This window comes from Melospiza georgiana, chromosome 18 (assembly GCF_028018845.1).
Source record: "Melospiza georgiana isolate bMelGeo1 chromosome 18, bMelGeo1.pri, whole genome shotgun sequence".
NCBI classification, from domain to species: Eukaryota; Metazoa; Chordata; class Aves; order Passeriformes; family Passerellidae; genus Melospiza; species Melospiza georgiana.
Window position 1 is genome coordinate 10,519,610 of NC_080447.1, and position 26,512 is coordinate 10,546,121.

At 51.3% G+C, this 26,512-nt stretch overlaps 1 protein-coding gene across 2 annotated transcripts in view; it reads right to left on the reverse strand.

Annotated features, from left to right (window-relative positions):
- The window catches only part of MSI1 (musashi RNA binding protein 1), a 28,777-nt gene extending 8,666 nt beyond the window's left edge, over window positions 1-20,111 (reverse strand). For both annotated transcript variants that reach the window (XM_058037173.1, XM_058037170.1), the window contains exons 1-8: window positions 19,931-20,111; window positions 19,630-19,670; window positions 19,428-19,509; window positions 19,230-19,314; window positions 14,515-14,556; window positions 12,765-12,857; window positions 2,679-2,727; window positions 596-678 (exon numbers count right to left, since the gene is read on the reverse strand). In XM_058037173.1, the coding sequence (XP_057893156.1) occupies window positions 596-678; window positions 2,679-2,727; window positions 12,765-12,857; window positions 14,515-14,556; window positions 19,230-19,314; window positions 19,428-19,509; window positions 19,630-19,670; window positions 19,931-19,989 (534 nt within the window). In that variant the 5' untranslated portion in view covers window positions 19,990-20,111. The remainder of the gene's footprint in view (window positions 1-595; window positions 679-2,678; window positions 2,728-12,764; window positions 12,858-14,514; window positions 14,557-19,229; window positions 19,315-19,427; window positions 19,510-19,629; window positions 19,671-19,930) is intronic.
- Window positions 20,112-26,512: the final 6,401 nt, after the last annotated feature.

Genomic DNA, 26,512 nt, shown 5'->3' on the forward strand with positions numbered 1-26,512 from the left:
AGGCTGGCCTGTCACAGGCTGGATCACAGACTGTCACAGGACACAGCCACGGAGCACAGGCAGGTCAGGCAGGGCTGCCTGCGTGACAGCATGTCCCAGCCCCAGCCACCTCTGTCAGCCTGCCCTGATGCCCTTCCTGGCATCACTGTCCCCAGCCCACATGGTGCCAGCCTTCCCTCTTGTTCTGCAGCCACCACAGGCAATGGGGAGTTCCAACACTGCTTTCCTCCTCGTGCTGTTGCCCTTGATGTTCTACTTGACCCTGCACCAGAGCCTCAAAGCCTAATTTTCCTCATTTCTGAATAAAGGTAAAACCTGCCCCTTCCCAGGCCACTACAAGGTTTAGTGTAACTTCAAAAACTCCAAGCGCAGTACAATTCCTTGTTTAGCTAGCTCTCCTCCTTGAGAACTCAGTATTATGCTTGTTCACCCCCATACGGTGGGTTTCTTCCCCAGACTGACTGCTGTGATTTTTGGGAAAAGACTCAATGTGATTCCCCACTGCAGAGAAGATGCATCAGGACCCAAGTGCCTCACACTCTGCCTTTCCCACACCTCAGTCCCTGCTCCCCCAGGTTCTGCCCCAGACACTCACCATTTTGTTGTTGATCTCATGGAAGTGGATTTCACATACTTTTTCCACAATGTCTTCACTTTCAAATGTGACAAACCCAAATCCTGAAGAAAAAGCAAAACTCCCTGATCAGGTCAGACCTCTCACAGTTTGAACTCCCTACTCACAGCCTTTTATTGGCAGGAGAAAAGGAGAGTACAATCAGCCCTTTCGAAAACAGCTGTCACTCATCTTCCCTCTCCAGCAAATTCTACTTTTATGCACAAGAACAGGACTGTCCTCTTATAGATTCTCCTCTCCTACTCATCCCGTACTTCCCACCCACTCTGAACCCAATCGGTCTCAAACCCAGGTTTGTTGTTCTTTGGGTTTTTTTAAACTTTGCTATTTGCAAGGCAAACCACATGGCTGGTAACACAGGGGAGGATCTGGGCAGATGCTCACACAAAGAATCGGTGGGGAAACCAACAGCTGCTTGCCAGGACATCACCACCCTCGCTAAACGCAGCCCACCAGCAGGAACACCCTGCAGCTCCCTCGCAGGCACTGGCCATAAAGCCTCGTGTGAGCAGGCACAGATCAGCAGTGCAGCTGCACACAGCGAGGCAGATACAGGCACAGAGATTTGCAAAGTTTCACCAAAGTAAGGTTTGTATCTGGGGTAAGACAGGACAGCTTGTTCCTGGCCCCTGGCCCATGCTCGCACCTCCTTTCTCTCACCAACCCCTTTGCTGACAGCTCTGGCAAAGCCCAGCTCGGGTGGGCAGACTGAACTCCTCTAAGCTGACTGCAACTGTTTCCGGAGAACTGAGGCAGGTGGGAGGATGTCTTAGAGCTCGCTGTGCAAGCAAGCTGGGATTAAGCAGAACTTTCCGCTTTCCAGAGCTGGCCAATTCCAGAGCTGGTGTTGTAAAATAACATTCAAAAGCAGATGGGAATCCACTGCCCAAACCTAACCTTTTCTCCACACTGCCAGAAACACCCCGCTATAAGCTCCTCCATCTGTCTGTGCCCAGGTAGATTCACACCACTCACCTCAACACCCATTAGCAGAGGAGCTCAGGAATTCAGCAGAAAAATGTCAAAAGCAGTCCTGAGCCCCATCAGTCCCCCACCAGGCCTGCTATGCCCTGGGCTGAGCCCCTGACTGTTGACACAGTGCCTAGCAGCTCTCCCTGCTGCCTCCCAAAATGCCCAACGGCTCTAATTGGACCAGTGACTGGCAGGCACCCATGGAGGAACAGGGGTTAATGCTTCTTCCCTTTCAAGATGAAGCTGGAACAACATCCTAGGACTGCCGAGGCCTGGCAGTCAAAGTAGATTGAATGGCTTTAGAAAAAAGTAAAAATCTGAAGGGCACAGAGAGTAGCAAGAGCAGAAGGGAGAGTTCCCTCGCTGCTCTGGGGGCAGGACTGCTTGGAAGTGCTTCAAACAACACACAGGAAAGCAGTCAGCATAGGGCTGTTACTGACCCTGGCTGGGAAGAGGCTGAAGCTAAGTTTGCAGGTGAAGTTGTTGCCATTAAATCTCCAAGCTGGATGCAAATGTCAAGCCCTGCCACACCACCAGGTAGTCGGCCTGAGGACTGACCAGGAAGGCAGGGACACCCATGGATGGGCTGGGTCTGTATAGCACAAATAGCACAGCCTTGCTCCATCCTGTAACCAGACTCCATCAGCAGGACTCGGGTAAGAAAAGGTGACCTGGGAGCACAAGTGGGCTCCAGGCCGAGGAAGGGGCGAGAAGCAGGCACTCTTCAGGCTCTCGTGTCAGCTTTCCCAGAGCTCAGATTACTCGGGACAAGGTAAGACACACACTGCAGGCTGGAGCCACGGAGGTGAGCATGCAGAGGAGGGGGCCGTCTCCTCTCACGTATCTGCAACTCGACGAGTTTACAGCACAGGAAACGCACTGGACAAAAGCTCTCTGTGCTGTGAGGGCCGCTGGTAAAAGATGCAGATGCAAAAGAATGGGGTGACTGGAGGCAAGATAGAGAGCAGCTGCGACCTGCATCCCCTGCTGCTGGATACCGACCCCTCCCTAGGCAAGGCAGGAGGCAAATCCTGTGCAGTAACCCCTCCTAGGGCCAGGAGACAGCTCTCACCTCGGTGTCGGTTGGTTGTCTTGTCAAACATCAGCATCGCATCATCCACCTGCAAAGAGAATGGCTGCAGTCAGATTATTACTGCTGCAACAAGCATCCTCCAACACAATTGTTCAGAGCTCCCCTGGCTTTCCTAAACCTGAGGGGATCAAGATGAGACATCCTGTCCCCGAGAAGGAAACAGGGTGTGCACACATGTGCAGTACACATAAGCTATCACACCAGGCACTTCCTTAAGCCACAACCAGCATGGTCCTGGTCCCCCCACCAGCCCAGGGCAGGTGCTGCTGGGCTGAGCCCTTTCGGCCCAGCCCGTGGCAGCGAGCGACCCCGATTGTTTGCCTGCAGCTCCAGCCGGGGGCCAAGGAGCAGGGAGGGCATTGTTCCCAAATCCCGGCCTCAAAGGAGAGGAGAATCAAAGAGGGGCAGAGAAGCAAAGCTGGAGAGGGGAGAGGAATAAGGGGCCTCCCAGCGGTGGGGGAAGCGGAGGCCTCAGACAACAGAGCCTGCCTGGGAAAGCTGGGAGGCGCCCCCACCCCCACCCCATGAGGAGCCTTTCCTCTAAGTGAGGTTTCCCACTGCTGGAGGCTGTAATTAGAGCAAATTTACTGCAAGGCCTGAGCAGGGCTGCCTTCCCGGGGGGAGGGGCGGCCGGATCCCATCCCCCAGCCGGCCTGGGGCTGCTCTCCTCCCCAGCACATCACCGCCTGGTGCCACTTTTCCCCCCATCTTCCCGCGGGTGTTGCCTTGTGGAGCAAAGCATCCACTCCGCAGGTCAGCCCGAGCAGGGTTAAAAAATACACTTCAATCCCCTCCGTGTAAGCTCCAGTGTAAACCTGTCCCACTGACCCATCCCTCCTCTAATACCACTGCCTTAATCCGATTATGAAACTGGACGTGCAAGTGCTCAGGGGAGGTGGCAGCAGTCTCCGGCCAGCAGCTGCCCTGGCCCTCCTCCTTCTCCATGTGAGACAGCCCCTCCCTGAGCAGCGAGCCCTGCACGCCCCCCAGCTCTACAGGATTTCCCCCTTGCCTTGCCCCAGGAAGAATCTGCATTGCTGGCTGCTCCTAACAGTCACTGGACAGGGCAGAGCACTGGCACAGGCAGCCACGGGCTTTGCCCATGGAGACCCCACAAGCCCAGTCAGGAAGGGAGAGGCTCCTACTCTCAGGCCCCCAGGACACCCAGCTCCACCTCAGGGCCAGGCGGATGGAAGGAGCCCTTACTGACAACTCCAGCACCATCATAAGCAGACAGGGATCATATTTGATGCCCTTGGCATTGTCTAACACATCCACTCCAGGTGACAACAGACAACCTGGCTCCTGCTCATCTCACACACTTACCATCCTGGCTCAGCCTCCTCAGCCAAGTAAACAAACACCTGAGAAACATGCCAAGCATCCAGCCTGGAGCCACAGGGGACATAAGCCTTGACACAGACCTGAAGCAACTCCTCAGCAGCTTCCCAGGACACACAGTTAGGGAGATGGGCACTGAGAGCAGCTCCTCACGCTGTCATTCCCCATTGCCACTTGCTCCCACATCTGCACCATTTCTCTTCATGGCATAGCACAACTGTCATGTGCTGGAGGGAAGCCAGACATGGCTTTTAAAAAAATTCAACAGGTTTTATTGTCTGGTTTTCCTCGTTTTAAAATCTAGATCCATTCCCCCATGCAGTTCACAAAAGGCTGGAGAAATAGCTGCTGTCCTCCACAGTAAACACTGGGAAAGCTGTGTCAAAGGCACTCTGAGGCAGTGCCACTCCTAGCTCAGGTAGCTGGAGACCACAAACCCATCACAATGAGAGATGGGCGTGAGGAAAATAAAAACAAACTAGTGTCAATGAGCACAGGCCCACTGCTGATTTACTCTGTCTGACCAGCCCTCCTCTCTGCAGAGCCTGGGAAGCAGGAGCAACTGCAAGTGGCAGAGCTCACTGCACTTCCACACAAACTCCTGGCACAGCAATATCCCAGGCAATGGCTGGGCACTGCCACAGTGTTCAAGCACTCAGAGAAAGATATGCAACCACTTCATCCCAAACCATGCTGTATGCTGTGAGCAGAGCTGCAGCCTTCCTCCTTCTGCGCTTTTTCCAATGGCTCTGCTTTGAGGTGTACCCAGCACTCCAAAATGTACTTGTCTTGCAAAGACATATTTGTTGTAACACATGTGCTCTATTTGAAAGCTGTTTCCTGCTAAAAGCTACATCTTATACAGTACATAAGTGTGTGTGTGTATATATTTATGTGTGTCTGTGTATATGCACACAACTCCAGAGCTTCAACTTGTATGGCTGTAACTGATATATTTTATTGCCATTAAAACCTACACATGACCATCTTTATGTCTCCTTTCAAGGCAGCCTGTGGGTTGAGTTGGGTGGTCTCAGCACACACCTGTGAGGTAAAGCAGGGCCCAGATCCCCCCTAACCCTGGCTACAAGGGATACATCCATCTGTCTCCTGCCATGGATAACTCGGGCAGACCCTCCCTCTGAGGCACCACATCCAGCGCCCACCAAAGCTCTGCCTGCACCGACTCTACCCCACCACGGGCCGTCAGTGGGCAGCTATTGTGGTGCTGAAGCCCCGCAATCCCCCACCCCCGCTCTTCCCTCCGCGCTGGGCCTTTCCCGGCTGGGCCGCGCCGGGCCCCAACAAAGGCGGCCGCCGGCGGGGCCGTCGCGATGGCAACGCGGCCGCCATGGCAGCTGGGGCCCGGATTAGCGGCTCACAAAGCCGCCCCGCAGCGCTCCGGGCCCGCGGCCTGCCATGGCCTTCGGGAGGGCACCCACCGGGGGCCTCCGGCACCCCAGCACAGGCGAACCGGCGTTTCCGAGGGATTCGTGCCCTCGTTCCAGCCCCGCGGCTCTGGGCACGGACACCTTCCACAGGCTGCTGCAGCCGCTCCAACCGGGCCGTGAACCCGCCCCAGATGGGGCGGCACAGGTTCTGCGGGCAGCCTGGGCCGGGGCCTCGCCAGCCTCACAGGGAAAAACTTCATCCTAAGAACCAATCTAAACCTGCTCTCTCTCTCTTTCAGTTTGAAGCCATTCCCCCTTGTCCTGGCACTACATGCTCTTGTAAATGATTGCCCCCAGGAACCTGGTGCCTTGAGCTAGAGGGATCAGACAGGATGACTTGGTGCTCCCTGCTTTCTAGGTCCTAAGTGTTCCTATGCCTTCCCTAAATAAGAAGGAAAAAAAAAAAAAAGGAGTGATTTTTTTTTTTTTTTGCATGCTTTCTGTCTGGGCTAAAATGTATTTTTCAAAAGCATTTATCCTAATTTAAAGTGGTGGCAAATCTAAGACACGCTCAGGCTTGTGGCCTGAGGGTGACATACAAACCTTCATGCAAAAGCCATCCAGCAGCCTGGACTCCCCTGTCCTCAGAAGAAGAGCATGATCTCCCCCTAAAGCCAACATCTAAACTGAGTTTGCCACTGGATTCTCAACAATTGACTAAAAATCACCCCTGGGAACCTGGCACCTTGAGCTTGAGGAATCTGCTGTCTTCTCTCTAGATCCTAAGTGTTCCTGTGCCTTCTCTGGACAAGCAGGAGAAATGAGGAGCAATTTTAGCACCTGCCAGGTGCTAAAAAAAATGTGAGGGCACTTGGAAGAAGAGTGAACAGAGTTCACTCAGAGAAAGCCCTTTCCTCAGAGGGTAAGTCCCCTAAAGAAATATTTTAAAAGGGCATCCTCAACAGTTCCTTTTCACACAGTCCCAATGCAATTCCAGAAATAGTACTAGACCCAAATAACAGGAAAAAGTCTCCTGAAAGAAACATTTTCTGAGATGAAGATACCATGACTGAAGCTTCAGCATCTCTCATTTAAAGGTGCCATAATTACAAATAATCCATCCAGCCTTGGCCAAAATATCTGGGGGTTTTCAGAGGTTTAATTCCACTCTAATATCTTTCAATTTTCCTGCTTCATTTTTAGTTATCTGCTATGGGGAAGCCAATGACATCCTCATGCAGATTTAATAAAATAATAATTTTCAATAGCATTTTGATAGGAAATGTTGGATGCACTTTCACAAAGGTAGATTTTGAAAGTTGGTAGTTTTGAAAACAAAGGATTTGTGGAGATGGAGATTCCACTTGAAGTGCAAATAAAAATGTCTGAGCTGGTCCAAGAAGGAATCACAGAAATATATTTGTAGTAAAGTTAGGCAGAAAAATAGTAACTGTTGAGACAGCTTCCATATGGAAAATAGAAACCAAACCATCTAGAAACCACTTGGCCATCCTGTCAAGAGACAGACAGCATTAACAGCCCTGTGAGGCTCTCCCAGCTGCACAAACAGGACAGGCCAATTCCAGGAGGAGGATGCATGGACAGAGAGGCTGGCTCCAGGGAGCAGGTGTGCTGTGCTTTTCAGACCCTTCTCACCCTGCTCTGCAGAACTCTGGGAATGAGACTTGGCCAAGGGGACAGAGCCTGCTCCATGCCACAGAGAGCAGAACAGCCTGTCCAGGTGTCCTTGCCCGCTCTCACAGGCACCTGGCAAATATCAGGTGAACCCCAGAAGACCTGAATGACCATTACTGCTGGAGTGGTTTTGGCTGTGTGCCTACCAGATGCGGAGCACAGAGACCCCTTTGTTCCAGAGGCATTGTCACCACAGGCCAAACAGCCTACTGCCACAAGAGAGGTGATCAGATTCCTCTTCTCCTCCCCTCCCCATCTGTTCATGGCAACCATGTTATGTGTGAGAATTTACATAAATTGCCCTCTGATCTGTGGAAGAAAATCCAAAATCCAGTTTGGAAATCCACAGCAGGTTGACAAGTAGCTTTGATCCCTGAAATTTCCAGAGAGCGGCAGATTAAGGATTAATTAATTAACATTCTCCCAATCCAAAGTGAGGAAAATCATGGCCACTGTAAGCACAGAAACAATTCTTCCTTAAAGGCATTTGCCATCAGTATCTGAAGGTTTTCCCATTAGTCAGCAGAGAAAACTCATTTCACACACCTAAGTCAACCACCCCATTCTTGTGGCAGGAGTACATGAACAGGCATTTGTGACAGACCTACAGACCCTCACCTGATCCAGCACCTCAGACACTGTGATTTTCCCTCATGGCAACAGTAACAGCCATCACCCCAGTGAGACCTCAGGACCTCTCAGGTGCAGAATTTGGATGGAGTATTAGATGGCAGCCTAAAGGTCAGAACCCTCTCAGACCCCAGATCTTTTTTCTCGTTTGCTTCCAGGGTATTTTTAGAGAGGAGATCTCTCTCTTTCTCTGGGCAGGAGAGAGGCTGAGCTTTCATGGCCGACTCATCCACACACAATTACCTCAGGCCCAGTGAGAGATGCAGACTGGGTTTAAGCACTTTCCAAGCACCCTTGGTGCTGCAACTGATTAGTGAGTCATGCAAAGACGTCACTGGGAATGTATTTCCTGCACTGCTGCTTCACCAAATGTAAAAGCACACAACAAAACCATGAGTTCAAAAACCTGATTCAGGTGCAGGCCCCCATTTCTTCCAGGACCTCTGCACTTCCAGTTTCTGTTAAGATCAGCTTCTCTCCTGATGACAAACAAAAGACCAGCTGCATCAAGTTAGAGCAGAGCTCTGCCTTGCCCAAAACCTCCCAAGATACCAACCAACAGACAACTTTGGAAGAACATAAAGATAAGGCAAGGATATTACCACAGAGCCCAGAACACTACATCCCCATCCAAGCTATTTGTGATTTGGAGATTTCCTGAATTCAAAGAGGTGTCTGGGTCTGTTAAAAGACCTTCCATGAATTTGCCCAATCATTTTGGAGCCTATGTAAATTTTAGTAACAACATCCTGCGGCAAAGATTTCACAGTTTAGATATGCACCACGATAAAATGACTTTATTTGTTCTAAGCCTCCTCCTATCTTGCAATTTATATGACCTTCTCTACCACAAAACTTCATCAGACCAACTCTTGCATTAGAAAGATGATCTGAGTTTTTTTCAGTTTTGATTTGAAACAAATAACCTTGCTTACAAGATCAGATACCCAACAGTCCAAAGAAATTACTCTGATGGACAACTCCTTTTCCTCCCCAAAAATAATACAGAACAACATGTTCCCACAGGTTGAAGTAGCAAAGGAGGAAGCTGCAACTTGAGCTCCTCTGGCATTCTCATACATGTTGAACTAGACACAAGACTAGCTGTGCCTGAGGTGGTAGCTGCAAGACACCTTCCTCCTCTCTCTCTTGCAGGTTTCAGTGAGGGTGGCAGCCTCAATCTAGAGAAGCTGTTGAAATAATTCCTTTTGCTGTCTAAAGATCTTCAACACCATCCAACTTAAGCCAAAGTACTTGGCTACACATACTGTGAATGAAAGTCTTTCCAGGACTTCTGTCCTACAGTTGAAAAAATAATCTCCTTTAGAAAGCACATGCATGGCCTGAGCTTGGAGCTCAGAGAGATTCCAGTTTTGGAACCAGAGAGGTGTTTCCTAGAGATCCAGCTTTGCTCAAAGCCTCACAGCTGCACCTGACAAACCACAGCCAGCTTGAGATCACTTTTCAGTCTCTCTCTCTGTACTAAAAAAAAAAAAAAAAAAAAAAAAAAAAACCAAAACCTTTGTATTTTCTTTCTCAGAAAAACAGCAGCCCATGTATTTTAGTCAGTGTTTTGGAAGGGAAAAATCCCCAAAGTGATTCCTCTTTGAAGCAGACACACTGTATTTGGGACCCTCTTTGAAGCTTCACCTTTTGTGCCTGTTAAAACCAAGAATTTTGATATGAAGAACTGGGCTGCCAGTCTCTCTCTCTCTTGCTTTATCACTAAATAATACTCACGGATTTCCTTTTCACACATTTTCACCTTTTTTTTGCCCCTTCCATTTTACAAAGGTGAGAGAAGGTTTTGGACACAGCAAGGAAACAAAACAAAACAAAGAGAATAAGCAAAAATGCCAAAATGGAAAAATCACATCTGGGACTTTTGTCTAATGAAATAGAAAACCATTTCCTTTGCAGCCCAACTAAAGTTCCATTTTTTTCCTGCTAATGGACGTAGGAGGTGTGCTGGTTCTGACCTGAGATGCACTGAGACCAACCACCTTGGATAGGCTTGTGAGCTGCAGTTCACGAATTTGAACTGCAGAGAACATTATGATAATCTAATTTGACCTCATCTGTTCTGCAGGCCATAGCACTTCCTCTTGTAATTCCTTCAGCATGTACATGCTTTCTGTCTGGGCTAAAATGCATTTTTCAAAAGTATCTATTCTAATTTAAAGACCTTAAATGGTGGCAAATCTGAGACACACTCAGGCTTGTGGCCTGAGGGTGACATACAAACCTTCATGCAAAAGCCATCCAGCAGCCTGGACTCCCCTGTCCTCAGAAGCAGAGCATGATCTCCCCCTAAAGCCAACATCCAAACTGAACTTGCCACTGGATTCTCAACAATTGACTAAAAATCCCCCCTGGGACCCTGGCACGTTGAGCAATCAAGACAGGATGAGCTGGTGCTCTCAGCTTGCTCCTCTCTAGATCCTAAGTGTTCCCGTGCATTCCCTGGACAGGCAGGAGGAAAGAGGAGCAATTTTTGTCCTGCCGTGTCCTAGGTAACTGTGGGGCCACTCCAAAGAGAAGGGAACAGTTACAAAGCTCTTTACTAACAAGGTAAGTCCTCTAAAGAAATGCTTTCAAAGAGCATCCTTAACAGTTCCTTTCCACACAGTCCTGATACAATTCCAGAAGCAATACTGGGCCCAAATGACTTGGAAAGTCTCAATGAAAAAACATTTTCTGAGATGAGGATACCAGGAGCTTCAGCACCTCCCACTTAAAGATGCCATAAATCAAAGAGATGAAGACCACTCATGGTGTCTGGGACACCCATAAAGACAGGATTCTAGGAGACCTCTGAAATTACACAGCACATCATAAAGAGCCACCAAAAGAGACTGTGCATCAAAATCATGTTTTCCACGAGTAATAGCTGAAACTGAAGGCAACAGGCTTAGCCCTACAAACCACACAACAGCACATTCAGAGCCCAGAACTCCAGAGGTGAAGGCCACAAGGCTTTCCTCTGAAATGCACTTTCCCATCGATCCTGCCCATCCAAGCTCTCTACTGTAGAAAATCTCTCAGGAAACAATTCTCTTGGCCATGGGTGAATTATTTGAGGCTTAGTCTGGAAGATGGTTACAGGCCAGGAACGATGCTTTACACAAGAGCTCTGAAGAGTCTCTCATCTGAAGTGCACAGATGAGTCAGAAAATTGCCCTGAAAACAGCAAGTCAATCTGACCAACCCTAACATCTCCCCATGGAAACCTCCCCAGAGCCAAGGGGACAACTGCTCCAGCCCCACACAGACTTGAAGCTCTGGATGTTGCCCAGGACACTGGTTCTTCAGAAATGAATTGCTGAGCAGAACTCTCCCTCCTGCCCACTCCAGAAAACAGTCTCACACAACCACTCCTTGCCTGACATCAGAACACCTCTCAGCACACAACCATTAAACAAGAGAAACATAACAGCACCCCAAAAGAGCTGGAAAGGACTGCTCAGACTAGAGCAACTGTAACTGCCTGTAGACTGAGTGCCCTGTGACATGCTGCTTTGAATTAGCAGGGATACAGTCAAGGTTAAAAGGGGATTATGCCAAAGACAATTTGTTTTCCTATCAAACACATCCATCAGCACAGGAGAACTTGCAAGTCAAACAGCCTTAAGACTGCACAGACACATGAACACCACCACCTTTAGTGGTGGCACCCTTGAGGATACCATGTAACAGCTCTTGGGGACACAACAGAGTTTGCCTATTTCTTATAGAAAATGAAACCACACAGAGCTACCAACTGGCAAACACAAGGATATCTGACCACTTTCTCTTAGAAGTGAACAGAGTCCCACTTTGCACACATGTAAATTTGGCTTCAGAAGCTGAACAAAAGTTCTGAGCAGATCCTTGTCTCAAACTTTCTGCCCAAAAGTTTCAGCAATATGGCAAATCTGGTTACAAAACTCCCTTTCTTTTCACTAATTAGTGTGCCTTAACATGACATCACCCTTTTGCAGGAAATTTCAAAAGAAAATACCAACCCTTCACCCCACACTGCAGCTTCCATGGTACCTCCCTCCATGACCACGATTCCATCAGCAATGTTCTGGCTGGGTCACCACCCACCAAACCATGTTCTTCCCTCCTGACTGGGCAGGAAGGTTCCAAGAGCTGCAGATTTCAACATTTCCTGCCCCAAAGAGCAAACCCATGCACAACTCCACTGAATAGCAGTGAAACGGTGACAACGTCCTGCCCACAGAGGTGACCACACTCCTTGGGTACGATGATCCCCTTCAGTTCCTAATCCCATTAAAAATCTTGGGATCCTTCAGTCTAATCCTGCTGATAGCACTCCTGGAGATGCTGACAACCTCCTCAGCTGAAAGGTCACAGCTGAGCTCCCTTCAATGCTCAGATTTGGTCCAGTCTCACAATTCACACACCAGGCTGTCATGGACCATGGCACAAGTGACTTCCAGCCACAGTAGCCCACCCTTCCCTGAGCCACCACCATCCACAGAAGAGCCAGACCAACACAGGGGACAGCCTTGGTGCAAAACTGTCTTCAACTATACAAAACTTACACCACCACTTGCCCAAGACTCAGCAGAAGTTTCAGGACCAAAAGACTTATTTTTAATAAAGGATTATTGAAAAATAAATCACAATGTTTTGAGTTAGAAACAGGCCAAAATCAGAGGTTTGATAAAGCAGCCACTCTGTTAGGAGTGTCTACAGCATTTGAACAAACTGCAAATCTGTGAGCCAAAAGAGGCTTCTGTATAGGGAAAAATTTCCCATAGCTGAGGTCCTAGCAACTCTGGGAACAAGGATAAACTCTGTTTCAAATCACCACAGGGCAGGAGTCACTGGCTGTAGCCCCTACAAGGACATTACAGCCAGCCAGCATCTGTAACTGACCTTTAATCTACTTAACCCTTGCAAAAGACTCAAGCTTCTAATCCCGCCCCCACAAAAGTTCAGAAAACTCCTTTTGCCCCAGAAGCAACAGCTTTGATCCAACATCACTCAAGAGACTTACCTTCCCAAACTGCTCGAAATATTGTTTCACATCCTCCACAGTAGTGTTCACAGACAGACCACCCACAAATATCTTCTTCGTTCGGGTCACCATCTGGAAAAGGGAAGGACAGGAATTCACCAAATAAACCCAGAGCGAGCACAGAACGAGACTCAAAAGGCCACTAACTCCCCTCTGCTGCTGGGAAGTGCTTTTCCCTTTGCTGCAGGGCTTCCAACTCTTGAAGCCCTCTGGCCAAACACAGCTGGCAGATCTGTCCCACACCAAATTCTTGCTCTTGTCTTCACAGACCCCACCACATGTGTCAGCACCCAGCCACCACCTCCTCGTCAGACAATTACCACCCTCTTCCCTCACCAACCTGCCACCACTCCCTTGGCACTGTGATACCACCCCAAATGTGTGGGGCACAGCTGTCTCCTCCCCAGCTCTGCCACTTTGCACAGCCAGCCTTCTCCAGGCAGCCCCAGAGGCGCCTGCTCTGCTCCCAGGGTGGCATGAAGCCATCACAGGCAGGTTCCCCAGGCTTTGCCCTCCCGCCCCACAAATTGCACAGCCTTCCAGTCTGAAATGGAATAAACCTCAGCTCACTCCCATTCTCCAGGCACTTCAATAGAGCCCAGTCAACACCCAGTTAAATCTCTTTTGCCTCTGCAAGAAGGTAAAGCCAAGATCCCTGTGCCACTTGTCACTGATACAGCCGGGACAAGGAAGAAAACTAACTACCCTGAGAGGGGCCATGGCTGCCAGGCTGAGGCACACCAACATCCTTTGAACCAGCTCTCCAGCTGCATCCTCCCCTTAGCTGCTTGGCTACACCCCTGCTCTCAGAGGAACACATGGTCCTAATTACCCCAAGGAGCATAGGGCTAATCCACAGCAATTCCCTGCCTTGGAGAGCAGCCCGTTCTAACACTAAAGCACCTTCTGTCACCAAACTGCTTAATGGAATTAACCCAATTCCTACCATGTGCTTCCTGGCTCCAGTTACTTGGGATACCTGCTCACCAATTGTTCTCAGTGCCTGAACCCCTTACTTCCCTCCCAGCACCAGTCTCCTCTTTCCTCTCTGCTTCTCAACACAGCTTCTCCCCAGCTCTTTCACCCCTAACAGCACTTGGAATACAGACTCTAAACTTTAAAATTCACATCCAAGAGCCAAGTTAAAGGAAACCCAAAGTCTAAAGGCAGTCTCCAGCATGCTGCTGGCTCCTCAGCTAAAAGTTTCTAGCTGCACACCTAGACAAAGTTCCTGCCACTGTGCATTTTAATGCCAGAGCCTCTTGTAGGTAAGATCCAACACCAAACTCCTTTTGCCTTTTCCAGTGCCGAAGTACACAAGGGCATTTCACAAAGTGAAATCCTTCTCCCCTTCCCTGCCACACACCTATTCCTCACACACAGGTGCACACACACAACACTCTGCCACCTGTGTCACATCACAGCATGGAGCTGTTCCATATCTCCAAGGGCCTGGAACTTCCAACCGTTGTCTGCAGCCTGAGAAGGACTAAGGTCACCCTGGGCAGCATTTAATCCACCAGCTCTATCTAGTGCATCCTGAAGTACAACCAAGGGGCCTCCTGGTTCCTTCAGTGCCACACAAACTCCCAGCACTGTGCTCCAGGTGAGTCCTGAGCAAACCCCAGCGAGCAGCTCCATTGCATGCATTGCCACCTTGCACAGAAGGACAAGGTTCACCACCACAAATTGTGCCCCTTGTGGCACAAGGGCTGCCCACAGTGCTTACCTTGGGCTGTGCTCGGCGAGGGAACGCTACCTTCGGGTCAATCTGAAAGAGATGTGGAGAAGAACAGGTGAACACATTTTTCCTGCCTATTTACAGACACACGGTTTCCTCCATGTGTGCAGCTGTCTCTGCCCATGTGGCACCTTGCTAAAAACGCAAAGAATCTACCTGAGGTTCATAAAATGAAGCTCGCTGCAGACATCTTTCCCTCTTCGTGAGGTGTAACCCAGGGAGACTACAAGTCCCAGCATGCAGCAGTCCATCTCCAGCTGAGCACTGGGCAGATGCACTGAGAGCCCATCACATGCTGGGATTAACAGGCTGGGCTGCACCCTCCCGCTTGGCCAGCCCCTGGGTGCCTTGCATCACTAGCCTCATATTAAAAGTGATTTCTTTTGCCTTTTTTGCTCTCACCCTTCACTCTTCCTACAACTACAGAGTTCATCTGGGTAGTAACAAGACAGAAAAGAAGCAGTGCCTAAACCCCCAAACATTTCATCCCTTCAAACACAAACTGAAGGGCAGACAAAAAGAAGCAATAAAAGAGCAGACAGGATGGCACAAATTAACCCGAGGAGCCCAGGCCAGGCGGCTGCGGAGGCTGCGGCCGCAGGGATCGCGCTGCCCCTCTCCCCAGGCCGCGCTGCACACAAAGCCGTGATGCCTCCCTCCCTCTCTCCCTCCCTCCCTCGGCGGGCTGAGCCTCCATTGTGCCTGTTCAGCTTCCCTATAAACCTGCTGCTGGCCGGAGCAGCCGGGCCCGCGCCGCCATCCAGGTGCCGCGTGTTCTGCCGGGCTCAGCACGGATGAGCGCCTGCCCACATCGGCCTCACACCACCAGCAGCACCACCACAAAGCTGGGACAACACCAATGCAGCTGCAAGCCAAACACCCACAAAGCCTTCTCTCCTCCTCAGCCACCACTTCTTTCTTTATAGCCTATTTTTACAGTAACTCCTGTAAAGTTACATCACATCGGGGGATGATCCAGACCTACAAATCAGCTTACAAAGACCTGTGGTAAAGGCAGGTTTGGCTCATCCCCACACTTGGACAGGCTGCAGCTGGGAGGGCAGCCTGGAGCATTGTCCCATCAGCCCAGCAGCTCCAACAACCCAAAAGGAAGCTGTGTTTCTCCAGCTCCTCTCACTGCTTTGTTCAGCTTTCCAGCCTGGCTGCCCTCCCGTCCCGCATCCTTTTACTTGTCTCACAGCCCCGGAGCTTGGCCCCCCTGTGCCCTTCCACCAGCTCCTCTCACTGCCTTCCCCACCTCCATCCTGACTCACAGCTTACAACATAAATAAACTCAGCACGTAGGTAAACACAGGCAAAACTGAAGAGCACAAATAAATTCAAAAATAAACCTCTCTCCCCAAGCTCCAAGCGCCGGCAGATTAGCATACCCTCCGGTGCCTCCCTGGGGCATCGGAACCATCCAGGCCCTCCCCTCCCCACTGCTTCCTGGCTAGTGCAGACACCCACAGTGAATTCTGAGGACAGGGGACGGCAGGAGACCAGGAGGTTGATGGCAGATAATAAGCAAAAACAATAATCTACTGTCTTTTACTTCTCAGCCAGTGTCATTCAGCTCCTGCCAATAAGATGCTTTCATACTCAGCAATGCTAAGCTCAGCCTCATTTTCTCATTACCCTGAGTGTGATCAACTGGGCAGAGATAACGTGTCCTCCTGGCTGGAGAGAGCAGGCAGTCATTTCACAAATTCTTCAGCACAACCAGCTATTGTTGCAGGTAGAGGGAGGCTGGGTGACTGATTTGCAGGCGCAGCCCTGGGAACACGCAGAGGGGAGTGAGTTCGGTGCCGGACTCAAGTTACTCAAACTGGACTGCTCCTTGGCTGCTGGAGTCTTTCCTTATTAAAGCAAAGGCACCGGTACCTTATTCCCTCATTTCTGGTGTTAAAACAAATAGCCCTGGAGGAGTTGTGTTTCAGTGTCACCCACTGACGTAATGGATCCTTTTTACAAACCCAGATAGAAATCTGCTAAGAGCATTCAGAACTGTTCAGATTGTATCCAAAAAACAAAACCCTAGATCAGGCTGCAGTGAATGGAAGTCACCTGAGCTCAAACTGCTTCCAGTTCACCCCACAAGACTTTGGTAATGAGGAATCTCACTGAAGTTGCAGGTGTACCAACAGGCCAGCCAGGTCCTTAGTAATGCTCTTCAGGCCACCTAGAGCCCCATTTCATAGCTCAGATCTCGTAAGTGCTGTGCTAGCCTAGCTGGTACCAGTGTCCCAAAGCACGGGGAAGGCTGGGAAGGACCTGCCAGACATCAGGTCCGGGTTTGTTCTTTCATTGTACCTCTGTCACTACCTCTGCCCTGCTGGTCTGCACTGCAGGGGAGCTGCAGATCACTCCCTCCACCACAAAAGACAAACCCAGCAAAAACTCAACAACGGCAACAAAGAAACGATGGGATGACCCAGCACTGCCAAGTGCTCTTCCCAGAGCGCGTAAAGAAGCAGCTCAAGGCAGCGGCCAGCTGCAGCTTTACAAAGTCACGCAAATCTTTTACCTTGAGATTGTAAAGCCAATTCTCATATCAAGTATTTTCAAAAATAACCCTGTAGTCTGCTATCTAGCTTACAAACAAAGAGGAGTCTGAAAAGAACAAGGCTGCACCAAAGAATTGGGCCAACTGCCTTCATTAGGGTAGGAAGAATCAGAAGACAATGAAGCAACAAGTTGAGCAGACACTGTCTATCAAATGTTGTTTGCCAAGAGACACCAAGCCCCATGAGAAGGCTGTCCTTACAGGACACCAGGCCTTTTCCTGCAAAGTTCCATAAAACTCTAAATTAAGATTTAGATGAGTTTGTGTCATTTAACCCATGACTCACAGCAAAAAAGCAGGGAAAAGGCATATGGATGTTCCATGTGCTCCCGTAAGATCAACCTCTCACAAGGCAAAACACCCCAAAACATCTGACCCATCTGAAAACTGCACCAAACAAAAAATAAGAACGAAGGGGAAAGAGGACCAAAGTTCCTAACAAAGAAGGCCCTGGTGAAACTGTCCCCATTCTCTGTGCGTGCCGGCGGGGCGAGCGGAGCAGATGCAGCAGGGAATTTCAATGGCCACGAGGCCCTTCTGTTCTCCTGCAGCGCCCACCGTCCCTCCCTGCCCGCCTGGGCTGCACCCGGGGCCGCACAGCCCGCCAGCGGCGGCTTGGGGAGGAGAATGGACAGCGTGGCTTTCAGCTCGCTCCCAGCCCTGAAACACTTCCAGGATTAGTGCTACAACCAACATCCATCACTTGCCTTTGCAAGAGGGGTCTATGCCAGCCCACAGACTCATGACAGGACTAGCTGATCAGAGACTGTGTTTACACAGGCTAGTGAGAAAAAAAAAAAAAGAGAAAAGGAAAACCCTGGGCCCTCCTCAAAAGACATTACTGTAAACCCACCCCCCAGAGCAAAATTCACATCACTCCTGGAAGGAGGAGGGCCAGGAGTCCTGGGGACCAAGCCTCAGCCAGGAAGGCTGGGGTGGGTTTAACCAGGAGCTCCCGTGGGGAGGAAGGACCTGTGCACATCAAAGGGAGTGATCCAGGCAGTTAAACAGGAACAGACATAAATCTTGCTGCAACTCGTGCCGTAAACCCTAAGAAAGAGGGTCTCGCTCTCCCGCCCTCTCCTTCTGCCAAGATAAAGACTAGGACGCCTGGGCCACACAGTGCAAGAAATAAAACTCTGCAGTTGTACTCCTCAGCAGCCCTTGCCTGGAGCCAGAACATGCCCTCTCACCATGCCATCCCCTTGCAGACCCCGCCACTCCCCCATCCCTACCCTCACCTTCACCCCAGGGTAGCAATAAGGAAAAGGAATTCAGGGGAAGGCCAGTCACTGAAACTAAAGAGAAGGGACCTCCCACTCAGACATCTCACCCCCACCCCTCAGAACAGTCTGCACATCTCCTCAGCACCACAGATTCACAAGGCAGGACCCACCACCTAGCGCCACTAGTCCAGCAAGCCACCAAATCTTTCTGCTGGCCCACCTGGGGGTCCTCATCACCCAAACTTGCAGAGTGAGGGCTGGAGCCACAGCCGCTCCAAGAAGCTGGTGGTAGCCCACACGGGCAGACATTGGCCACACTTGGAGACAATAAAGTCCTGAACCTCCACGACTACTACAAAAACTTCACCTGGAGAAACCACAAGAGAGTCTCTGGGGTGCACAGAATGAGGGCTCTGCTGGGAAGGGGGGATGCACAGGCCACCATGGCCAGGGAAGCAGGGCCTAGGCGCTGGGGAACAGCACCCCTGAGGAGGGATCAGTGCTCAGCAGCACACAGGATGAAAGGGCGGCTTCCCTCTCTCGGAACGCAGCCACGTCTTATTTCCCGGGCAAATCCTCATCCCAAACGTGTCCAGGTGTCCCAGCTTCGAGAGAGCTACAGTCACTGCCGGGATGGGCCTCGAGATGGGCCTTACAACCAACGAGCGAGAAGAAAACCATCACCAGGATCCACAGACCCGCACCAGGAATCGGCACACGGTAAGCCCTGTGCTCAGGCGGCAGCTAGGCTACCCGCCGACAAGTGGGACAGAGAAGGGAACGATCGATCCGTATCAGGAATCAATAGTTTACAGCCTCTAACTGGAAATCAAACACTACAATCGACGGCTGCTCCGAGCACAGCCGTTCGGCCGGTAAATGCACCCCTGAGATGAGAGAAGTCATCTCACCGTCTTGGAGTCCAGTTCATGTCTGGATTGGGCCAGGACCTTGTCGACGCCAGCCTGGTCCATGAACGTGACGAACCCGAAGCCCCTGAGCCCCGCAGCCCGGGCAGAAGAAGGGATGCGGAGAGAAGAGAGAAAGTTGGTTAAAGTGGCGGTCGGGCCGCGGCGGGGGCGAAGGGAGGCGCGGGCCCGGCCTCTCACCTGGATCTCTTTGTCAGCGGGTCCCGCATCACCAGGCACTCCTTCACCTCGCCGAACTGGCTGAAGTACTCCCGCAAGCCCTCTGCAAGTACAGCACCCACCGTGGGTGTCCCGTCCCGGCCTCGCCGCACCCCCCCCGGGCTCAGCCCCAGCTCCGCCACCCCCGGCCCCGGCGGCAGGTGCGGGGCCCCGCGACGCTCACCTTGCGTGGTCTGCCAGCTCAGTCCCCCGATGAACATTTTGCTGCGGGAGGAAGGGGAGAGCCGTGAGCGGGGCCGCGCCGGGGGGCCGCGGCACCCCGCGGGGGTGGCGGCAGCGGCGGCGGGGCCGCGCGGGGAGGGGAGGGCGCGGATCGGCCATGTTGGCAGCGGCACCGCCGCCGCCGCTGCCTCCGCCGCCGCCGCGCCTGCCCGGGCCGGGCGGCCGGGGCCGTGGGAGGGGGCGGCCGCGGCCGGACCGGGGGGGGCGGTGGGGGTGGCCGGTGGCGGCCGCTGCGGAGGTACCAGGGGTCGTGCGGGGAGTCCGGGGAGGCGAGGCCGGGCTGGCTGCCGTCTGTCTCCATTCGGACCTCTTCTCCCTGCGAGGAGCGGCGCCGCACTCCCGGGGCAGATGAGCGCTGGAAAAGGGGCCGGACGGACAGGCCATGCTGCCCCCTCCCCCGACCCCTCTCCGCCGGGCGGGGAGGGAGCGAGGGAGGAGGGCCCGGCGGGCACAACCTGCCCGGCTCCTCCCACCCCCGCCGGCCCGCCGGCCGCCCTGCGCATAAAACCCGCCGGCGGCACCGGGGCCGAGTGCCGGGAGCCGCGCCCGCACCGCGCTGGGAGAGAGCGCCCGGCTCCGGGCTCGGCGGCGGCAGGAGCAGCCCCGGAGCTCGCAGCCGCTTTGTCCCCGGCCGCGCTGCCCGCACCTGCCCCGGGGCGGTGGACAAAGGGCGACGGAGCCAGGCCCGGCCCGGTGCGCTCGGGCTCGCTGCGGCGGAACCCGGAGATCCCGGCCCTGTTCCTCCCGGTGTTTCGCCGCTGCCGAGGGCGCTTCCAGGTCGGGACCAGGACTGCCCTGCTCATCCCGGGATCCCGACCGGGCAGCGGGGAGTCGAGGCGCCTTCTCGGAGCCCTGGTACCTCCGTGTCCCCTGGCAGCCCGCGGGGACCCTGCAGGGGTCAGGGGCTTCCCAGCCTCGCCGCTCGCTGCCCCGCACGGCAGTGCCCAGGCTGCAGGACCCGGGGCAGAGCTGCTGCCGGGCACCGCGGAGCCCCGTAGAGCCCCGCAGCACCAGGTATGCACAGCCCGGCCGCTCCTCTCTGCCCGCGGCTCACTGGGAAGGGGGTAGGCTGGTCCCCAAGGCACCGCGCAGTTTCTTACTCATTCAGGCTGACAGACTCGTGCCGAGCTCCATTCGAGTTCCACTGCCACACAAGTTCATTCACATGCTGCTTCTTGAGCAGGTCTGTGCACTCTGCCTCTGCTCTTGGGCAACCTAGCCTGGGTGACTGGAGCAGCTCAGGAAGGAACAAATGAAATACCTGTGAAGTTGGAGTCAAGAAGAGAGCTGAAACTTTGCCTGACTGTACCAAGCATCTCTGGGAGAAGGCACTTCTTTGCATCTGTGGCAAATCAGAACAGAGCAGTGCTCAAAACCTCTGGTCACAGTGCTGTGACCCCTTCTCATGCCAAGAGTGTATCATTGGATTCCAGGCATATGCTACTGTGATGCCAAATACTTCCCACAGGCATCCCTGGTTCTGCTCCTTCCAGCATGGGTCCCCCCTGTACCCTCTCACTGCCTAAAGCAAGGTACTGACAGCTCAGGTCAGTGCCATCCTCATTTGACCATTCTGCCCCTTCTCTCATGACTGTTTTACACGTCCCAGTACACATCCTCTCCTTCCCCGAGAGGAACCACTACACCTTTGTTATAGCAATACTTTGCAACAGTATCTTTTGTTACACGGGCTGCAACTCTGAGTTAAATTCATCCTCTGCCCATTAGCTCTGCCAAACCACCATTCACCCACCCCATTTCCTGAGCTGGTTCAGGATCCTGTCCTGGCCCTGTGCTTGGGCACAGCAACACACCCAGCACCAGAGCCTTGGTAGCTGCCCCTGGGAACTGAGCTATGCAGCATCCCAGCTCCTGCTGCCACCAGTCCAGGCTGAGCTGCTTCTCCAGAATAACCCACTCTTCATTCCACAGGGCTGAAGTCATCACTTTGGGTGGAGGTGCCCTGGGAGGCAGCAGGGCTGGTGCAGCAGGGAAATATAAATAATGACATGCAGAGGTGGTACTGCAGCAGTGCAGAGCCAGTGGAAGCAGCGGTGCTGGGGCAGCACCCCAGCCATCTCCCCCTGCACCTCCTGAGAAACCTGGACAAAGCTGGGCCACCAGAGCCACCTGCCACACTGCCCAAACTCAGGGCTGTTTTGCTCCTTCCCAGCACTTGCTCTCTCCCATTTGGAGGGCAAATACTTTAAAGGGGGAGCTAACTAAAAATTTCAAGTCACCTGGCACCGGTTTTATGTTTCATTATTGCCCAACCTAGGCACACTACTAATGCTAATTAAAAACAAGAGAAAAAAAAAAAAAGAAACAAGAGCTCAGTGTTGGACTCACTAAAGGATAACATCTCTTGGTTTGCTACCAGTGCATTACTATAATTTTAAACGTGTTATTTTTAAGACAGTACAAGTTGAACACTCTGAGGGACACTGTTAAAATGCTTAATTGTCTTTTTTTTAATGTTTATTATTTTATTTACTTTTTCTCCACCAAAATAATATTGGAGAGGGGAGAACAGGATCAACATGAGTTAACATCTGTGAAGACCAGAAAGAAAAAAATGAGCCTTCAGAAAGATTTGGGTGGAGGATGTGGTTGGACTTGCATCACTGGCAATGACACAGTAACCTACCATGTAACTTATTCCAAGGTTGTTTCCAAAACATACACATGATATTTTGTATTTCCACCTTGGGACCCCCAAGTGCTTTGTAAGCATCAATTCATTTATCTCTGTAACGCACAGGACAGTGGGTTTTGAAAAATCCGCTGATTAGTGACAGTAGGAAGCTTTCCTCAGAGAGAAGTAAACATATAAAACATTCCAGACCTTATGATTGGAAAGATGATCTGCCGAATATAAAATAATGCAGCATTGTGTTCCTGGGGCTGCAGACAGACAGCTGTAGTGCCTCTGTGGCTGCTGCTGAGAGGTTGCCAAACACCAGCGAGATTAACAAAACTGCTCAGTTTTCTTGCTGCTATTCAGTGTCTCATGTGTGGTAGAGTGACACTATCAAAATCATGTCCACTTCCTGCTGAGGAGGATGATTGGCAAAGCTCTGCCCAGCACCAGTGGCAGACACTGGAGTTATTCATGGTGAGAGGGAGGTTCCAAAAACTGGAGGTTAGGGGAGGGTCAGGGAGAGCAGCCGCCTCTTTTCCTCCCTCATCATATAAAGCTTAGGGAGAGATTGTCTTGGAGACCTGTCTCTTGCTGGGAGATTTTGGCAGTCAGGAACCACGAAAAGTTTTGCTTTTCATGTCATTTGGACAGTTAATAAACAAATTTGAACTGGAATTGAAATGTTTTTTGTAACACTCGCATTACAGTGCTGAAGATGCAAACCTGGAAGGTATTAACTGTGGCTGCATGGGCAGCCTGGGGGCATTGCCTGGCTCTGGCAGTGCCTTCTGGTGGTTCCCATGCCTGCTTTAGGAAGGATGCTGACCCTCTGGAAGGGCTGATGGCAAAACTCTGCCAGCCCATGCATGAGGCAGCCAGGGGTGTCTACCTGGAGGGGAACTCACTGCTCCAGCAGCAAACTGCCTGGCAGGAGCTGGCTTGGGGCAAGAGTCAGGCACACAGGCAGAGAAGCTATTTAAGGAAATTAAATTATTTAGATTCCACTCAGGTAGGGGGAGGGACAGAGTCAGCAATAGGAAGAGGCGAATGACTGCAAATGCACCAAGGATTTCTTTAATTCATATAAGAAACCTCAGGGAGCAAGATTCATGGGGGTTTACATGGTGCAGAGCACTGAAGAACAGGATGGGTGGGAATACAGAAGAGGAACAGGGTGGCATGCAAGAGAAACATAGGTGTTAATAAAGAGCAGGAGAAAGGGGATAGCACGAGTAAATAGAGACAACTGGGATAACTGGAAAAGGAGTGAGGAAGGAAGGAGGAGACCACCCCAATTACCACAAAGCAGCAAGAGGAACTGGAGCCTCACGGGGAAAAAAAGGAAAGAAGTCTGCAGGGGATGAAAAATAAAGCATCAAGAGAACTTGCAGAGTAGTAAATTCAGTGTAGGGATTCAGCATAAAACAGCAAACCCAGAGAGAGGTCTCTGAAGGACAGTAGGAGATTGCAGGCTTCCACCCGCTGTCCTGGAAATGATGGCTAAGGGAAAAATCAGAGAGCCCTGCCTGCTATTCTCCCTCTCTACAAACTCTAAAAACTACTACGTGGCGTCTAGTCTCCATGATCCTATCTAAATCAGTCCAGCAAAGAGGGAGGAAGCCCTGGCTGCTGAGCTGTAACACAGGAGCTGTTCCATACATGGAGTGTGCCCAGCAGCCAGGTCCCACCTCCTGCAGCAGCCTGAAAAGGACACCCCTCCCCAAGGAGCAGATGGAAACATTTTAATTTCACCTTAATTTATTTTTTTAGATACTCCAAAGACGCATATCAAGTGACAGAAAGCAACAACAGATTCGGAAAATGAGACCTCTCTCCTTGAAAGTGCCCTGAGCTCCACCTTCCCTCTAACCTCTTAGTTTGTCCCAGCCTTCCATCAGGCACTGCTTTCTGCTCTGTCCTTTCTCCTACCTAACCCCTTCCCAGTCTTCACTTCCTATGGAAAAGGGACCTATCTTAGAGCATCCACTGTCAGGAAGCTCTTCCTCAGCTGAGAAGCAGAGCATTGCTTCCCATTCTTCCCCTCCTCACATGGAAGCTCAGAGCTTCCCATGGTGGGATACACAGGGACTCATTTCCCCACCATTAGAAAAGAGAGATGAGGATGGATGCAAACAAAATCCACCACATGTGCTGGACTCTTTTAAAGAAGATTGATTAAATTGTTTCTAATGCTTAGTGAAGGTAAGGCAATAGGTTTAGCTGACACAGAAAGAGATAAATGTTACATATCAGGAGAAACTAGCAACTATTAGGATGGCTAAAGATGGGAGAGGGGAGCCAGGAAGGCCAGGGAATTCCCATTCATAAAATTTCGAAGAATAAATTAAACAAATGTCAGTTTGGTGATTATATCCTGTTTTGTTCTTGCACATTACATGCATAGATGGTGCCTAGAGAAGAGGAATAACAGAGAAATTTAAGGACTTTGGTCCATGGGTTCATACCAGGGCAAGTGACAGTGCAGCATGGGGCCAGGCTGACCAAGTACCACCAGACTGAGAAGACATTTGAGAAAGAGCTGGGTGAAGAGGGGTAACAGAAAAAGTTCTGAGTCAGGTTTGATAGCTGCCAGACACCTTATACAAAAGGGATTTTCATATTAACATTTCAACAAAGTATTAAAGTTCTGAATTAAAAATGAAATCCTGTATCCCAGTGGAAGAGGGGCAGGGTGAGCCCCAAACACACCAGCACAGCCAGCACACATTTGCAATGTCTCCTTGCAGGGACAGGGCTGTGCCCGGGGTGCTGGGCTCCAGCAGCAGCTCCCCAGGCAGGGATGCTGCACTACCCTGCACCTGCACATCTCTGCAGGTCTGACGTGTGTGTGAATTATTAATCTGGGCATGGAGTCAGCACCATGTCAGGGACCTCTAAAATCTGCCTTAAAGAAGGTCGAGTCCAAAGGAATAGAGGAACAAGGGGAGAACAGGACTCAAGGGAAGTGCTGGATTCCCTGCTGAGATGCTTGCAGGAGGCAGAAATCTGGGTCCTGGCAGTGTCCCAGAGCAGCACCAGAAGGAAGCACTCAGAGGAGCAAACAGAGAACTTTTGGCTGAACACATGAACAGGAGCTGAGCAAGCAGAAGCTGTTTCTCCATCCCCTCTCTTTCAGGATATAATCGATTTCCTACTCTGCTACAGCACTCGCACTGGCTTTTAACTCTCCCATTTCTTCAAGACTTATTTTCTAATCTAAGATTATGGGACCTCTGCTCCACAAATCCCAATGGCACTTCTCAGAGGATGACATTATAGCATCCAGGTACTATGATGGTGTAAAGTAACTGGGGCTGAGTAACTGTTAAACTTAACAGCACAACATTGAGAAGGTTTGCAGATTATTTGGAGGAAAGAACAGAAAAGAGTATCTTTAAAATTCAGGGTGCATGCTGGAGCTCCTGAGATGAGAAAGGTTCAGACCAAGGCAAGTATACAGGACAGAAATACACACTGTAAATCTTCCTAAGCAGCTCAGCCTGTCCTGGTTCCTCAAGGTTTTGCCAAGGTATTTTGTTTGCACTTGTCACATGACTTCCATCAGGCATCACATCCTAATCAAGATGGACACCAGTGTCTTCCCAGGCAAAGCTGCCATGCTCAGATTGCAGGAGAGGCTTAGCTGCTCTGTACACGTCACTGCTGCCTGAGCCCCCTCCCTGCTGGAGGGGAAAGGAGGTGAGAGCCTGCCAGGGTCCAGGTGCACTCATGGTCAGCCGTCTCTGGTCACTCTCCTGTTTGCTGTAGAACAGGCTACTGCAAGGCACAACTCACCCTGTGTGTGCTATACTCAGAACTGGTTTTCTACACCAGTGCACCCAGCACAGATGCTCTGGAGCAGGAGTGGTGTCCACCAGAGAGGAAGGGCTTCCCTCACCCCAGGGCACATCTTTACTCAGGCTTACAGGCTCCCAATCCTTCCAGGCTAGGGAATGTGAAATGAGATGGCTGTTACTAAACACTCTAGTTTCAGCAACCTTCACAAGCTTTTAAACGTGTTTGGAACTAGAAAAGGCTCAAGATCTGTTCTTTGGTCCCAAGACACAGCGATTCCCCTGCCCACACACCCTGTGAGCTGACCTCTAACTGAAGAGAATCTCTCATTCTGCACTGCTCAAAGTCTAGTGGGAAGTACTTTGCTCATGCTGCTACTTGTCCATCC